Source organism: Musca vetustissima, unplaced genomic scaffold, assembly GCF_032173495.1.
Source record: "Musca vetustissima isolate MV318-11 ecotype Yass unplaced genomic scaffold, APGP_CSIRO_Mvet_v1 utg1842, whole genome shotgun sequence".
Taxonomy (NCBI): domain Eukaryota; kingdom Metazoa; phylum Arthropoda; class Insecta; order Diptera; family Muscidae; genus Musca; species Musca vetustissima.
The window spans coordinates 91,686-109,161 of record NW_026876830.1 but is presented as its reverse complement, the minus strand read 5'-3'; the positions used below and the strand labels follow the sequence as shown (position 1 = coordinate 109,161).

At 33.2% G+C, this 17,476-nt stretch overlaps 1 protein-coding gene across 1 annotated transcript; it reads right to left on the bottom strand.

The window, feature by feature from the left end:
• Positions 1-609: 609 nt before the first annotated feature.
• LOC133321374 (sodium-coupled monocarboxylate transporter 1) lies at positions 610-14,516 on the bottom strand. The gene is made up of 9 exons (XM_061530462.1): positions 14,266-14,516; positions 3,924-4,083; positions 3,733-3,798; positions 3,532-3,651; positions 3,236-3,390; positions 2,916-3,165; positions 1,193-1,573; positions 934-1,130; positions 610-868 (listed from the first exon to the last, which is right to left on the bottom strand). The coding sequence occupies exons 1-9, from the start codon at positions 14,493-14,495 to the stop codon at positions 610-612; spliced, it is 1,818 nt and encodes a 605-aa protein (XP_061386446.1). The 5' UTR covers positions 14,496-14,516.
• Between the last annotated feature and the right edge of the window lie 2,960 nt (positions 14,517-17,476).

Sequence of the window (17,476 nt, the reverse complement as noted above, 5' to 3'; positions counted from 1 at the left end):
GCTGAATAGCTTAAAAAACTGCTGAATAGGTTATCTTAATAAAGAAAACTAGCAAACTAGCTGAATAGCTTAGTTAATAACTGAAATTGCTAGTTTGGAAAGTAGCTGAATTGCTTAAAAACTTTTGCTGAATAGCGTATATTGCTACAAAAAGTAGCTGAATAGCCTAGATCTTTATTAAAATGCTGTGAATTTTCTTCGAAATGCCCAATAATATATAAAAAAATGTTCTGAATACCTCAAAAATGTTGCTGAATAGCTTAAAAATCTGCTGAATAGATTATCATATTATAGAAATCTAGCTGATAACTGAAATGGCTGGTTTTCAATAGAAAAGTGGAAGAATGGCTTAAAAACTCATGCTGAATTGCTTAAAAATTAGCTGAATAGCATATATTTTGCCTAAAATTCTATTAAAAAATTTGCTGAATAATTTTTTTATAAATATTTTTTAAAATTTATTTATTTTAAATAACTAAAACAAAATTAAACTATTTATTTTTTTAACTTTAATTTATCAAAAAGAAAATTCATCGTTTGGCAATTGCTTTTCTTCCGATAAGGAACTCTAAACGAAATACTGTAAAAAATCCTCCAACCTCCGATCAATCAGGTTTTCGTTTCCCCGATCACTTTAAAATTACCATTTATCAGTTTCGGATCTGTCGTTGTGGGTACGGGGGGTTTCTTTTCGCGTTGCCTTTCAATCCAACGTCTGGCAAAGGGTGAGAGTAGTGTCGAGTCCACACTATCAATTTTATGGGTACCCAAGGCAAAGGTGACGGCCAAGGCTACGACAATGGTTATCACGGCACCTACCATCGTGTAGAAGAGATAGGAAATGTGATAGACTTTCAGGGAGGGTGGGCTGAAATAAGGAGAAGAAAGACAAATTATAAAACTAAGAAATTGTTTGGGTTCTGAAAAACTTACCTCACTTCCTCCAGCACCTCGGTAATATTTTCCGCCACCTGGCTCATTGGTATCAGGTCCACAAACGTGTAATTACAACCCACAGTTGTAAAGGGTTTGCGAATATATTTCACCGCTCCACTGGCCAAGTCCAGTTGGGCCGAAACACACATCCACACCATGAAGGCCAAACTGACAAAGCCTCCCACCAGGGCACCCTGAAAGGAATTTCGAAAAATGATTATTTTTTCTTCATTCTAATCAAAATCTACCTCCTTACCGTTCCGCCCACCCAGGGTATCATAAGACCCGCCGTGAAAATTCCCAGCAGAGGTCCATTGGCCACCGAAGACAGGGTAATACTTAGCTGCAGCACCGTTCCCAATTGTTCGACAACAAAGACCAAACCCACACAGAGGGCTCCGAACACGACAACCACAAAACGCATAATGAAGGCGGTTTGACGTTTGGTCAACGGTTTCTTGACAAACATTTTAAAGAAATCTTCTAAAATGACAGCTGACATGGAGTTGAGACCTGTCGACAGGGACGAGAGGGCAGCACTGAAGACACCGGCCACAAAGAGACCAGGCAGGCCGGGGTAGTCCTTTAGGGTTTCCATAACCAAAAGGGACAGAAGTTGATCCTTACGTTTGGCAAGCTATAGGGGGTGGAAATTAAAATCGATATGCAATGTGAAAAAAAACTTTGCTGAATTTGAAATAAAAATTTGCTGAATAACTTAACATTTCTGAATAAGTTAATTTCTTATGGAAAATATATAGAATATATAAGTTTGTATATAAACATTTTCCTTAGCTTCGAAATCTTGCTGAATGGGTTAATTATTTTGCTGAATAGTTGAAAAATTAGCTGAAAAGGTTACTAATATAATACAGTTGCTGAATAGCTATGTATGTTGTAGTAAAAATAGCAGAATGGTTTGAAAAAATTTGCTAAATAACTTAAAAATGTAGCTGAGTAGCTTAAACATTCCGCTGAATAGCTTAATTTCTGCAAAAATGTCTCAAAATAGTTTATATCACCTCCGAAAAGTTGCTGAATAGCTTAATATGGTGCTGAATACCTTAAAAATGTAGCTGAATAGCTGCATTTTAGTTATACTTCTAAAGAAAAGTTGCTGAATAGCTAGATCATGCTGCTGAATAACTTTAACGTATCGCTGAATAGGTTAAAAAGGTTGCTGAATGGCTAACCAGTTTACAGTATAGCTAAAAACATTGCTGAATAGCTTACATCTCTACAGAAACTTTGCTGAATAACATATTTTTCATTAAAAAGTTGCTGAATAGTTTACAAGTACTGCGGAATAGCTTTAAAATGCTGTTGAATGGCTCAAAAATTTTGCAAAATTGCATAAAACTGTTGCTGAATACCTTAAACAAGTTGCTGAATAGCATAAAATGTTGCTGAATAAGTTAATTCTTTATATAAATGTTGCTGAATAGCTCATAAGCATTGATTTTTGAGGAAAGCTAAAAATTTTAACCTTAATATATTGCTGAATAGCATAAAAATGTCGATGAATAGGTCATTTCTTTATATAAACGTTGCTGAATAGCCTACTTTTCATAAAAAAGTTGCTAAATATCTTTAAAATACTGCTGAAAGTCTCAAAAATATTGCTAAATAGCATTATGATGTTGCTGAATAATATAAATATCTTGCTGAATGGCATATAACTGTTGCTGAATAGCTCATAAGGATGGATTTTCATGCTTATATAACTAAAAATAGCTAAAAACATTGCTGAATAGCTCTCTTCTCAATAGAAATGTTGCTGAATAAGAATATTTTCAAAACCCATAATTGCGCAGTTTTTTGTAGAATTTTTTCAAGACCCATAATCGTCTTGTTTCAAGATTTTAAAATTTTTAAGCAGATTTTTTAAAATCTAAAAGAGTAGATTTTTTAAAATTTAAAAGAGTAGATTTTTTAAAATAAGGAATTTTTTTTTCTAAAATCCCATAAAATTTCCTCACCTTCGTTTCCAATGGATCACATTCCGAATAGGTGGCATAGATCAGCAGACCACTATAACCACATATTACCAAGAAGATCAGAACACCCGTAATAAAATACCAAATGGCCTTACGGGCACTTGCCAAAGTGGGTAGCGAGAGATAACGTTGGATCATATTTTGATTAATGGCATTCGATTTCAGCCAATGTGGCACCCCACCAATAACCAGAGACCATATGGTATAACGTTCAAATATGTCAAAGGTGAAACTAAAAGCAAAAAAAAAAAAAAAAAAAAATTTTAATTTAAAAAATTATTTAAAAAAATCTTCATCCTTACTTTGGTGCCTCAATCCGCCCACTATCCATGGCCTTTTTAAATACCACACTGGGTCCACCAATATCCATGGTGCCCTTGATCATAATCAGTACCATGGCACCGCACATCAGTAACGTTTGCACGACATCTGTCCACACAACGGCTTTTAAGCCACCCTTTTAAAGAAGAAATCAAAGGTGATTATTTCAAAGCGCCTTGAAGTATGCTTTAGATTTTGATTTCTTTTTTAATTTAAGTAAAGCTTGGGTGGTTCTTTAATGGGAATTATTATTATTATTTTTTATATTTTAACTTACCACACATGTATAGAAAATACACACCAGACACACCATTGGTGTGACGAGATGAATATTGGCCCCGGTGGCCTGATTAAATGCCAAGGCTGGTACATAGATCACAATTGGTAGCCACAGCATCTAGGGAAAAGGGAATTAATAGAGGATTTTTAAGGGGAATTTGAGTCATTTGTTGTTGATATTTTTGTCTGGGATACTTACTGTGCCACATATAAACAATATCGAGCCAAATAACCGCACCTTTTTGTCGAAGCGGGATTCTAGATACTGTTCGGAAAAAATTGTTTCGGAAAAGGGCAGACAAAATTAGATTAAAAAATCGTTAAAGTTTTTTAATCGAGTTTAAATTTTATTAAGAAAACAATTTTAAAAAATAACTTATAATCCCTTACCTGATATGTGGAAATTAGTTTCAGCTCATGATACACCGGCAAATAGAAATAGTGCATTAGGAAACCCATGGAGATCATGGCCACAATAATATATAAATATTGGGTGCCATATAGATAGATTTCTGTTGGGGTACCTAGTAAGGTTATACCCGATATGAAACTGAAAAAAATAACGTACAAAAAATTTAAATAAATTAATAATAATAAATTAAGACATTATGTTTATTGCATATTTATAGGCGTTCATAGCCGCTACATAACGAAACCAGCCAATATTCGGTATTTTGTGAATAATGGGCACAGTTTTCAACCGAATTAATTCCTATTCGATATGTTTGTATCACATTATGTCGCAAATCTGTCTGCTAAAAATTATCCATATTGATAATTTTTTCAGGGTGATCCCCACATAATGCTAACCCTCCAATATTTGGTATTTTGTGCAGATTGGTCCCGTTTTCCCCACTGAATTAGCTCAAATTTTGTATTTAAGGTTTTTATTGGATAGAAAATCTTCCAATCGATATTACAAAAATTGGTTCACTTTTCGGGATAGCCCCCATATATCGGTAGACGAATTTTGGACACATCTTTTAACCTAGTCAGTTGTAATTCAATATTTGTGATTCTCATTGAGTTTTAAATCCTACCTACCAAAATTTGTAAATATTGATCCATTTTTTAGGCTGGACCCGAAATAACGTATTTCCGAATTTACGTATTTTGGGAATTTTCAATAGAATTGGCTGTAATTTGGTATTTTGAGTACTGATTAGGTATCTAATATTTGCATATAAAAATTTTAAATATTGGTCCATTTTTAGGTTAACTCCGAAGATAGGGTACCTTCCGAATTTCTGTATTTTGGGGCTATTTTTCATGAAAAGTGGCTATAATTTGGTATTTTGTGTTCTCATGGAGTAACAAATCTTCCTACTCCATGAGAAAATTAAAACCAGTAATGAAAGTAGTAAAGTCGGACTGGGCCGACTATATGATACCCTTCACCACTTTGGGTATATTCTACATCTGTATCCTAACATATATAGAATATATCTGAACCGATTTCAGGGAAACTTGCCGGAGACTAATTTATATTACATCACTACGCTGTGTAAACCAGCCTAGCTATGGATATTTTCACGAAGCTTAGCAACATCATTCTAGACTTAATTCAGTACCCTATACCAAAATTCGTGCAAATCGAAAGATATATAGGGACATTGTTGCACCATTTACATAAAATCGGAGGAAAATATATATGGGAGCTATATCTAAATCTGAACCGATTGTCACGAAACTTTGCACACATTATTCTAGTATCAATTCAGTACGCTTTGTCAAATTTCGTGCAAATCGAAGGATATATAGAGACTTTGGTGCACCATTTACATAAAATCGGACTAAAATATATATGGGAGCTATATCTAAATCTAAACCGATTTTCAAGAAATTTTACACATATCGTTCTAGACTTGATTCAGTACGCTATGCCAAATTTCGTGCAGATCGAAAGATATTTAGGGACTTTGGCGCACCATTTATCATAAATCGGACGAAAATATATATGGGAGCTATATCTAAATCTGGACCGATTTCAAGGAAACTTAACACACATCACTCTAGACTTAATTCATTACACTATGCCAAATTTCGTGCAAATCGAACGATATATAGGGACATTGGTACATCATTTACATTAAATCGGACGAAAATATATATAGGAGCTATATCTAAATCTGGACCGATATTTCCCAATTTCAATAGGGTTCGTCCTTGGGCCAAATAAGTGACCTATGCCAAATTTCACCCAAAACGGATCATAAATGCGACCTGTACTTTGTTCACAAAAATACATGGACAGACAGACGGACGGACATGCATAAATCGACTTAAAAAGTGATTCTATGCATATGCTAAAAAGGAACCATGTGTCTATCTCGTTTCCTTTTGCCTGTTACAAACATATGCACAAAGACATAATACCCTGTACCACAGTGTGGTGAAGGGTATAAATATTGGCCCACTTTTTGGTATTGCACCCACATAGCGCTTCGAACAGATTTTCGGTATTTTGTGAATTTCGGACACGTTTTCCAACAAAAATGGCTGTAATTTGGTGTTTTGGTTTTTCATGGAGTATTAAATCTTCCTACTGAAAATTATAAATATTGGTCCTCTATTTCGTACAGCTCCAGTTCGAGCCAAATTTCGGTATATATGGGATTTTTGACAATTTTTTTCAACCGAATCACCTTTAATTTGATATATTGTGTTTTCATTTGGTACAAAATCTCTCTACCGAAAATCACACACATTGGTCCCTGTTTCGGGGTAGCCCCCATATAACGATACCATCCGATTTTCGATATTTCTCAACCTATTGGCTGTAATTAGGTATTTTAGGATCTAATGATCTAACAAATCTTCCTATGAAAAATGTTCAATATCGGTGCACGTTTTGGTATAGCTCCCATATAACGATACCTTCCGATTTTCGGAATTTTAGGGATCTTGGATAAGTTTTCTCAACCGAATTGCCTGTAATTTAGAATTTTTGATTTTCATTGAATAGAAAATATCCCTACCAAAAATTATCCACATTGGTTTATGTTTTGGGGGTGGTCCCCTTATAACGATACCTTACAAATTTCAGTATTTTAGGGAGCTTGGGCACATTGCCGAATTGCCTGTAATTTGGTATTCTGGGTTCTCTTTGGGTAGAAAATCTCCCAACTAAAAATTATACACATTGACTCATGTTTTGGGGGTTACCCCCAAGTAAAGTTACGTTCCGAATTTCGATATTTTTGTGGTATTTGTGCAAATTATTCAATCGAATTGCCTGTAAATTGGTATTTTGAGTTTTCATTCAGTAGAAAGTATACCTACCAAAAACTATTCATATTGGTCCATGTTTCCGGGTAGCCCCCAAGTAAAGGTAACATCCGAATTTCGATATTTTTGGGGGCTTGGGCACCAACCGAATTGCATGTAGTTTGGTATTTTGGGTTCTCATTGGATAGAAAATCTCCTTACCAAAATTGATCAATATTGGACTAAATTTGGTTGTAGTCTCCACATAACGGTACTCCCAAATATTCGATATTTTGGGGATTTTATGGTATCTTTTTTAACCAAATTGGCTCTAATTGGTTTTATCAGATTCTTATGGAGTCCAAAATCTTCGTACCAAAAATTATTAATATCGGTCCATATCTTTATAATCACCGTACCAATGTGGGGTACATAGTAAAAATTAGTTCAACTTTTTGCCAAATTTTGGTCGCTTTGGTTTTAGGCCAATATTTCCCTCAAAACCTAATTTTAGGCTTATGATACTAATGAAAGAATTATTCTACATCGAATTTCACTATAGGTCACCGAACAAATGAAATCTGTAGCATTAATATTGACGCATATAAAATGTGTAGCAAATTGGGGTATATAAATAAAAATAAATAAATCTTGTGAAATTTGGTCGTTTTTCACATTATGCGAACATTTGCCACAGAACTTGGTTTTGGAAGTTTATTTATAAAGAAGGAAATATTCTACATCAAATTCCACTATAGGTCACCGAACCCACTATGATTGAAAATACAAATTTTATCGTTATAATCCCTGTATCAATGTGGGGTATATAGTTAAAAATATTGAAAATTTATGAAATTTTGGTCGCATTGGTTTTTGGTCAATTTTTCCCTCATAAGCTAATTATAGGTTTATGATGCTAATGAAAGAATTAGTCTACATCGAATTTCACTATAAGTCACCGAACAAATGAAATGTGTAACGGTAATATTTACCAATATAAAATATGTAGCAAATAGGGGTATATAACTACAAGCAAATAATTCTTGTAAAATTTGGTCGTTTTTCGCATTATGCGAACATTTGCCACAGAACTTGGTTTTGGAAGTTTATTTATAAAGAAGGAAATATTCTACATCAAATTCCACTATAGGTCACCGAAGAAACTATGGTTGAAAATATAAAATTTGCCATTATAATCCCCATATCAATGTGGGGTATATAGTTAAAACTATTTAAATTTTTTTCAAATTTTGGTCGCTTTAGTTTTTGGTCAATTTTTCCCTCATAGCCTAATTTTAGGCTAATGATGCCAATGAAAGAATTATTCTACATCGAATTTCACTATAAGTCACCGAACAAACGAAATGTGTCATTGTAATATTTACCTATATAATATGTGTAGCAAATTGGGGTATATAACTAAAATAGATAATTTTTGTGAAATTTGTTCGTTTTTTGTGTTCTGCAAATATCTTCCTCAAAATCTGATCTTAGATGAATGGCACTAAAGAAATAAATATTCTCCATCAAATTTTACTAGGGGTCACCGTACAAAAGAAGTCTCTAACTCTAATAGTTATTTGTAAAAATTTAATGTAATTTTGGACTACACTTTCCTAGTCATAGAAACGTTGAAGAAAATCCTCCACATGGAAAATTGTGCTCAATTTTTGTCTTATGAACATATTTTAGAAAAAAATTCTATGTCCAATATTTAGTTACAGTTTTTTGTTGTTGTTGTTGTTATTCTTTGTCTTTTGTGACATAATTAATTAATGGCTGTGTTATGTTAACTCTGTGTGGCTTAAGATGCCGCATAACTAAATATTTTAAATTCTTAAAGAAAGTGTGTGTCTGTGTGGAGCGCCTGTTATGTGGCAATTATTAGGAAATTAAAATTTTGAAAATAAATTTCAATACCCTCAATTGACACACACGTTTTTCTTTTGAAATTTTTCAAATTTGCTGAACATTTCAATATTGCTCTGAAAAAATAAAAATATTTTCCCTAGAAAATTTAATTAAATATGTCTCCAAAACAGTTTTAAAAAAATATGTTTTTAAACGACAACTAATTATAAGCTGTTCTGGGCCAATTGGATTTTTTTTTTTATTTTAATTACCACTTGTGCAAAAATTAATGTCTGGTCACACACATACAGATGTTTTCTTATCACTGGAAATTCTATTTCATTCATAATTTTATCTACATCTATAAAAAAAAGTTTATTCAACAAAACACACACACATAAAAGTTGACTACTCACGTTTTTCAAAAAAAAGTACCCCGTTTCCTTATTTCGAAATTTTCCCGCTGTCATACGTACTTATATTTCCATTATTTTAAATAAAATTTAAAAAAAAAACAACAACAACAAAATTAGAAACAAAAACAATTCACATCAACATTTTTGTTCACACAATTTCAAGAAACAAAAACTTGCATTTTGTGTGACAAAATCAAAAAAAAAAAAAAAATCACCACATTAAATATATATAATTTAAACCTGTCATTATATACTACTACGCGTGTGTATATGATTTAATCCTAATCGAAAATAATTATTTGTAATTACAACAACAAGCTATGTGAAATTTTTGTTGTTGTCGTTGCAATAAAATTCTGCCAATATCACGTCGTGTTAATAGTTACTAAGAAGATTGTAACACGTTGTGTTGTTATAAATTGCAACAAACAAAACTTTAAAAAAAATTATAGGAAATAGAAAAAATTATAGTAAATGTTTTTTATAGTTTGGCTTTAAGCTATTAAAAAACAAATATTAAAATATTTTATAGCACATAAATTAAGAACAAAAGTGAAATTCGAAAAACACGATGTATAATTTGAGATTATTTACAATTGCAGCCTATATCCTCTACAATACTTGGTGCTGCACAGTGGTGTCAAAGGAAGAAATATTCTGCACAAAATTTCACTATGGGTTGTCGAACAAAAGAAATCTCTAAACATAATATTTATAACGAAAATATAGTTATCAATAAGAGTATAATAACAAGGCTTTGCGATTTAGGTCCATTTTGAGGTTATTTTGAATATGTGGCAATATCGCCCGTAAATATTGGTTTTACAAGGTCGTATACAATGAAAGAAATATTCTACACAACATTTCACTAAGGGTTGCCGAACAAAAGAAATATCTAAATATAATATTTATAACTAAAATATAGGTAGCAATACAATTTGAGGTTATTTCGAATATGTGGCAATATCGCCCGTAAATCTTGGTTTTACAAGGTTGCATACTATAAAAGAAATATTCTACACAAAATTTCACTATGGGTTGCCGAACAAAAGAAATCTTTAAATATAATACTTATAACTAAAATATAAGTAGCAAGAAGGCATAATAAAAAGGTTTTGTGGTTTGGGTATAATTTGAGGTTATTTCGAATAGGTGGCAATATCGCCGAAATCCATTGGTTTTACAAGGTTGCAAACAGTGAAAGAAACATTCTACACAAGTTTTCACTATGGGTTGCCGAACAAAAGAAATCTTTAAATATAATATTTATAACTAAAACATAGATAACAATAAAGGCATAATAACATGGTTTTGTGATTTAGGTCCAATTTGAGGTTATTTCGAATAGGTGGCAATATCGCTGAAATCCCTTGGTTTTACAAGGTTGCAAACAGTGAAAGAAATATTCTACACAAAATTTCACTATGGGTTGTCGAACAAAAGAAATCTTTAAATATAATATTTATAACGAAAATATAGATATAGATAACAAGGCTTTGTGATTTAGGTTCAATTTGATATTATTTCAAATAGGTGGCAATATCACCCACATCCCTAGGTTTTCGAGGACTGCACACAATGAAAGAAATATTCTACACAAAATTTCACTGTGGGTTGCCGAACAAAAGAAATATTTAAATATAATATTTATAACTAAAATATAGATAGTAATAGGGATATATTAAAAATGGTTTGCATTTAGGTCCAATTTGATGTTATTTCGAATAGGTGGCAATATCACCCACATCTCTAGGTTTTTGAAGACTGCACACAATGAAAGAAATATTCTACATAAAATTTCACTATGCGTCACCGAACAATAGAAATCTTTAAATATAATATTTATAACTTAAATATAGATAATAAGGGTGTAATGAAATGGTTTTATCGTTTGGGTCAATTTGAGGTTATTTCGAATAGGTGGCAATATCGCCCAAATAACTTGGTTTTACAAGGTTGCATACAATGAAAGAAATATTCTACACAAGTTTTTCTAATAAACTTCCAAACAAGAGAAATCTCTAACTGTAATATTTATCTATAAAATATCGATAATATTTTGGTATTGTCAAAAAGTGCTAATTGTTAGGTTCAAGTTAGACTAATATTTAAAAAGTGGCAATAACTCCCACAATTTTTTGCTTTAGCAGCTTGCCACCAATAAATAAAATATTCTACTCCGAATTTTGATATGGGTCTTCACACAAAATAATTTCCTGCATTAATTATTTATTATTTATATAGCGACAGTAAATTGAGTACAACCAGACGATATTGCACATAAGGTTTAGTTTGCGGCTATTTCGAAGAGGTGGCAATATCGCCCACATACCTAGGTTATAGAAGCTTCTTTACAATGAAGGAAATATTCTACGCAAAATTTCACTATATGTCAGCAAACAAGAGGAATGTGTAGATATAATATTTATATATATATATATATATAATAATCGTTAAAAAATTGGCTATATAAACAAAAGACTACTCTTTTCCTTTTAATAATAATTTAGAACATATTTGAATAGAAGCCAGGCAAGATTTAATTCTGGAAGATTGAAACCAATGCAGGATATATTCTACATCAAATGGCTTAAGCTGCATCGAATTTTATTCCGATCAAAAATATCAAAAATATTTATTTGGGGTCTTAACGTCACAGTGGAGGATATAATTAACGCGATTTGCAAATTTTTCCTCCAAAAATTCTGTCGCTCTGTGTAATCCCCAATTCTTCGTTTATTATTTTCTCATAAATTCCATAAAAGCTAAAAGCTGAATCTAGCACAGCATAGATCCGCTCATATCTTTGCGGCGATTTCTTCTTCATTTTCTAGCTAATTGTTCGGAAGAAATGTTACAGTATTTATTTTTTTTGTAGGAAGATTATGACAAAATGAAATCAAGAGTTTAAACTAAGATTTATTTCTTTTATTGTTGTAGCTGCTGCTATTGTTATTGTTGTCGTAGGCTGAACGCGAGACATACACTCTTTGCAACAATTCAAACCATCACAAGAGTGCCACACAATTTGTGTATCGAATGAAAAGAATAAAAAGGTAGTTTGTATTCTGTTTCTTTGTATTTTAATTGACCTTTAGATTTGGACAATAAGTGTGTACTCACACTCATATAGATACATACAAGTGTCTATATATAATTTTTTTTTAATTCGAATTTAGGCTTCTCGGTGAAGTGAATGATATTCATCTTACTGAAGGTCACGGTTTTGTGGGTGGAATATACATATATGGGATATTGGGCTATTCAGTGCGGGAATGAGATTAAATCTCACTGAAATGGCGAAAAATCTGGCAATAGGTTGAGCCAATGTGATCCGAATACAGCAGGAGATCTTATACATAGACCAAACCTCACTGAAATGCCAAAAAATCTGTCAATTGGTTAGCCAATGTGATTCGAATGCAGTAAGAGATTTTATATTTACCAGATAATATTCTATTCAAAATATCAAAGTTCAATCTCATAGGATTTGTTTGGTCCAAATGGGTACTAATTTAATTTGTGCCAATTTCCACGATAATTATAGGTTCTACAGCAATATATGGTCCCGTTTTTGAGATTACCTCAGCTTAGAAACTGTCATAATTTTAATTAATGATAATGTAACAAATTGCTCCCCAAAACCACCTACTAAAATCTAACGAATGCCATTAAACCGATAACGCCATCTACACGTCAAATACTACAATTAGCAAAGCCGACACCCACCTAGCCACTGACGATAAGTTGAGCCAGCATAGCCCAAAATTTAAAACCAAAATGTTTATCTACTAGATAATTTTCTGATCTATACTTCTGTTTTCTATCTCAAATGGCTTCTTGGGTTCAAATGAAAAACAATATAAATCATGCCGATTTTCGCCAATGTTTGAAAGATCTGCAGTAATTTCTGGTTGACTATTTGGGATTATCCCGGCTCCACAATTGTCATAATTACAATTAAATCCCAAACAATTAATCCCCAACTCTACCTACTAAAAGCTAACGAATATCATTAAACCAATGACGCCATCTACACGTCAAAATTTCCAAATACTTCAATTAGCAAAGTCGTCAACCGACCAAAACTCCGGCGTTAAGTTGAGCCAATGTGGTCAACACTAAATACCAAAAAAGTTATCTACAAGACCGGTCTATACTTCCGTATTTTATCTAAGATGGCTTCAAATGGGTCCAGATGAAAAAAATAAATAAACTGTGCCGATTTTCTCCAATATTTCAAATTTCTTCAGCTATTCCGGGTTCACTTTTTGGGATTATCGCGGCTCCAAAATTGTCATAATTACAATTTAATATTAATGGTAATGGGGATAAATCCTTCCCCAAAACCACCTACTAAAGGCTAACGGTTGGCATTAAATAGATTGCGCCATCTACACGCAAAAATTGCAGTACTAAAAAATACAACCGCTTTAGATTAATACGGACCTATTATTTGATTATCTCGGTTAAGAAATTGTCATATTTATAATTTAATATTAATGGTAATATACCAATTTGATCCCGACCACCTATTGAAATCTAGGGAATGTCAATAGATCAAGGACGCCATCTACATATCAAAATTTGTGATACTAAAATTAGCTGAGACAACCATCACGATTTCAAGATAATTAGATTGGTTCAATCCGGTACCGCTGCCGATATGAAATCTAATTTTCCAGCAGACATAGGTCTAAGGTCTAGCCATAGGCGTGGATTTTTAAAAAATGTTTTTCTATGGTCCAGCCACAGGCGTGGATATTAAAAATATTTTTCTAGGGTCCAGCCACAGGCGTGGATTTTAAAAATGTTTTTCTAGGGTCCAGCCATAGGCGTGGATTTTTAAAAAAATGTTTTTCTAGGGTCCATCCATAGGCGTGGATTTTTAAAAAATATTTTTCTAGGGTCCATCCATAGGCGTGGATTTTTAAAAAATATTTTTCTAGGGTCCATCCATAGGCGTGGATTTTTAAAAAATATTTTTCTAGGGTCCATCCATAGGCGTGGATTTTTAAAAAATATGTTTCTAGGGTCCATCTACGTTTGAAATATCTGAACTAAAGAATGTTGAGACTAGAACCACATCTACCCCATAAATATCTATGACAAATTCCCAAACTCCATTCCAGGCAAGTGAAGATAATTTTAAACTGTTCGATTTTTTCCTAAATTCCATTTTGAACTCCATGAAGTCTTCTTAAGTTCCGCTTTCTTTATTGCATCATACATTTTTTCCTCAAACTTCTCCTACTCACCTCGATATCAGCGACATGGCAATGGGGAAAATTTTCATTTTCCTGCCGCCCACCAAATAATCATCTTCCGCATCCTTATTGGTTAAATCCTGATTGAGTTTCGCTTTGCGGCGCATTTGCAATGCAAAATAGACACCAATGGCGGCACAGCTGGCCAACATTAAAACAAAAACCATATAATCGACCCAGCCGAAACTTTGGAGACTTTCTCGCACCTCGTCGACATTCATTTTGTAGGGTAAATAATTTTTTTAATTTATTAAAAAAAAAAACTAATAAAATATTTTAAAAAAATATCACACAGGTCTCCGGCGCCGATTTGAGGGTTTCTATCCAAAAAACCCCCAAAAAATATTTTCAATTCGTTATATCCTTTTTTCTTCTCTACACGATTTCATTAGGACATTTTTTTTATTTCCGTTTCCTTTCTATTTTTTGTGAGCATTTGAAATTCCACTTCACTGCGTATTTCTTTTCTACGCTTCACCGTTCTTGATCTCAATTCGTTCGTTTCCCGACTATAACTAAATTTGAGTAAGCATTTGCATTTCTTCTTATTAGCTTTGCTTATTCTTCGGATTTATTTTAGTTGTTATTTTTGTTTTTGTTTTTATTTTTTTCAATTTCAGTTGTATTTTTTCTAAAGTAATTTCCTCATGGAGATCGGCAGCTGTGGCTGTGAGGTTATGTGTGGCTTACTTAAAAGAGAGCGCGAGAGAGTGAGTGTATACGACGACAAATCTTTACAATGGCTTAGGTTTAATTTTATTTAGGCGAGATTTTTCATTTAGAATAGAAAACAAATCGGAACAGTGGGTAAAAGTAGGACGTCGAGGGTTCCGTTTCTTTGCTTATTGTCAGATTCAAAGAAATTATCTAATATTAATGGTATTGGGTACATAGCTCCCCAAAACCACCTACTCCAAGCTGACAAATGTCATTAATTTGGATATGCCCGGACGCCATCTGCACGTCATAGGTGCAGACCTAAATTAGTTAAGACAGCAATCGATACAGATAAAGGATTTTATTTGTGGGGAACATAATAGGGAATTATAATGTCAAGGACCATTTATAGGCTTGGATTTTTTTAAAAAAATTATTTCAAGCTTCGGAACGGTGGGTACATGTAAGAAATAGTGGGTTCAGTTTCTTTGTTTATTCTCAGATTCAAAAATTATCTAATATTAATGGTATTGGATACATAGCTCCCCAAAACCACCTACTCCAAGTTGACAAATGTCATTAATTTGGATATGCCAGGACGCCATCTGCACGTCATGGGTGCAGACCTAAATTAGTAAAGACAGCAATCGATATAGATGAAGGATTTTATTTGTGGGGAACAGAATAGGGAATTCTAATATCAAGGCCTATATATAGGCGTGGATTTTTGAAAAATATATTTCAAGCGTCGGAACAGTGGGTACATGTAAGAAATCGTGGGTTCAGTTTCTTTGTTTATTCTCAGATTCAAAAAAAATTATCTAATATTAAGGGTATTGGGTATATAGGTCCCAAAAACCACCTACTCCAAGCTGACACATGTCATTAATTTGGATATGCCAGGACGCCATCTTCACGTCAACGCCATCTGCAAAGACATAATTGTAGCAAAGACAGCAATCGATGCAGATGAAGGATGTTATGAGTGTTGGAAAAGAATAGGGAAATATGATATCAAGGCCTATTTATAGGCGTGGATTTTTTAGACACATGATTCCTTTTGAGAATATGCATAGAATCACTTTCTGAGTCTATTAACGCATGTCCATGTGTCCGTCTGTCCATGTATTATTGTGAACAAAGTACAGGTCGTATTTATGATCCGATTTGGATGAAATTTGGCATAGATCACTTATTTGGCCCAAGGCCAAGCCCTATTGAAATTGGGAAAAATCGGTTCGGATTTAGATATAACTCTCATATATATTTTCGTCTGATTAAATGTAAATGGTGGACCAAAGTCCCTATATATCTCTCGATTTGCACGGAATTTGGCACAGCGTAATGAATTAGGCCTAGAATGATTTGTGTTAAGTTTCCTGAAAATCGGTCCAGATTTAGATATAGCTGCCATATACATTTTTGTCAGATTTTTTGTAAATAGGGCACCAACGTCCCTATATATCTTTCGATTTGCACGAAATTTGGCATAGCGTACTGAATAAACCCTAGACCGATGTGCGTTAAGTTTTATGAAATTCGGTTCAGATTTAGATATGGCTCTCATATATATTTTCGTCCGATTTAAGGCAAATGGTGTACCAAAGCCCCTCAATATCTTTCGATTTGCACGAAATTTGGCACAGTGTACTGAATTAGGTCTACAATGATTTGTGTTAAGTTTCCTAAAAAGCGGTTCAGATTTAGATATAGCTCCCATATATATTTTCGATATAAATGGTCTACCATATATATTCTTTCGATTTGCACGAAATTTGATGTAGAATAATGTGTGTTAAGTTTCAAAATCGGTTCAGATTTAGATATAGCTTCCATATATATTTTCTTCCGATTTAATGTAAATGTGCACCAAAGCCTTTATATATCTTTGGTACAAATTTGGCACATCAATGAATTAGGTATAGAATGATGTGTGTTAAATTTCCTGAAAATCGGTTCCGATTTAGATATAGCTCCCATATATATTTTCGTCCGATTTAAAGTAAATGGTGCATCAAAAACCCTATATATTCTTCGATTTGCACGGAATTTTTACTGTCCAGCCATAGGCCTGAAGTTTTTAAAATTAATTTTCTAGTGTCCAGCCACTGTCTTCCTCGTGGAGATCCGAAAAGACCTTCACAGCAAATATAAACAAATATAGAATAGATCATCTGCTTTCCCCCAAAATCATTTACAGAGGGTGTAAATTAGTTACAATTTTTGCCAAACGTGCGGCTTTCACACACAAGAACCTCACGAGTGTCGGCTACAAATTACTCTCCCCCTAAGTGGTGGATAAATAGTAAATTGCCCTGCCTAAGTGGTTGTCATATTTTCTTTTTTATGAATTAGAGAAGAAGCGGTGTCGATAGTAAAAATTGCCTCCATTGAAGAAAATCTTTCGTAGAAGAAGAAGAAGAAGAAAAAAAAACAATTCAAAACCTCATTGAAAATTCTAAAAATAATATGACAATTTATTTGCGTGTGTGCGTAAGTAAGTGGCGGGTCTTAGATTTGGATTTGAAAGTTCATTGGATTGTGT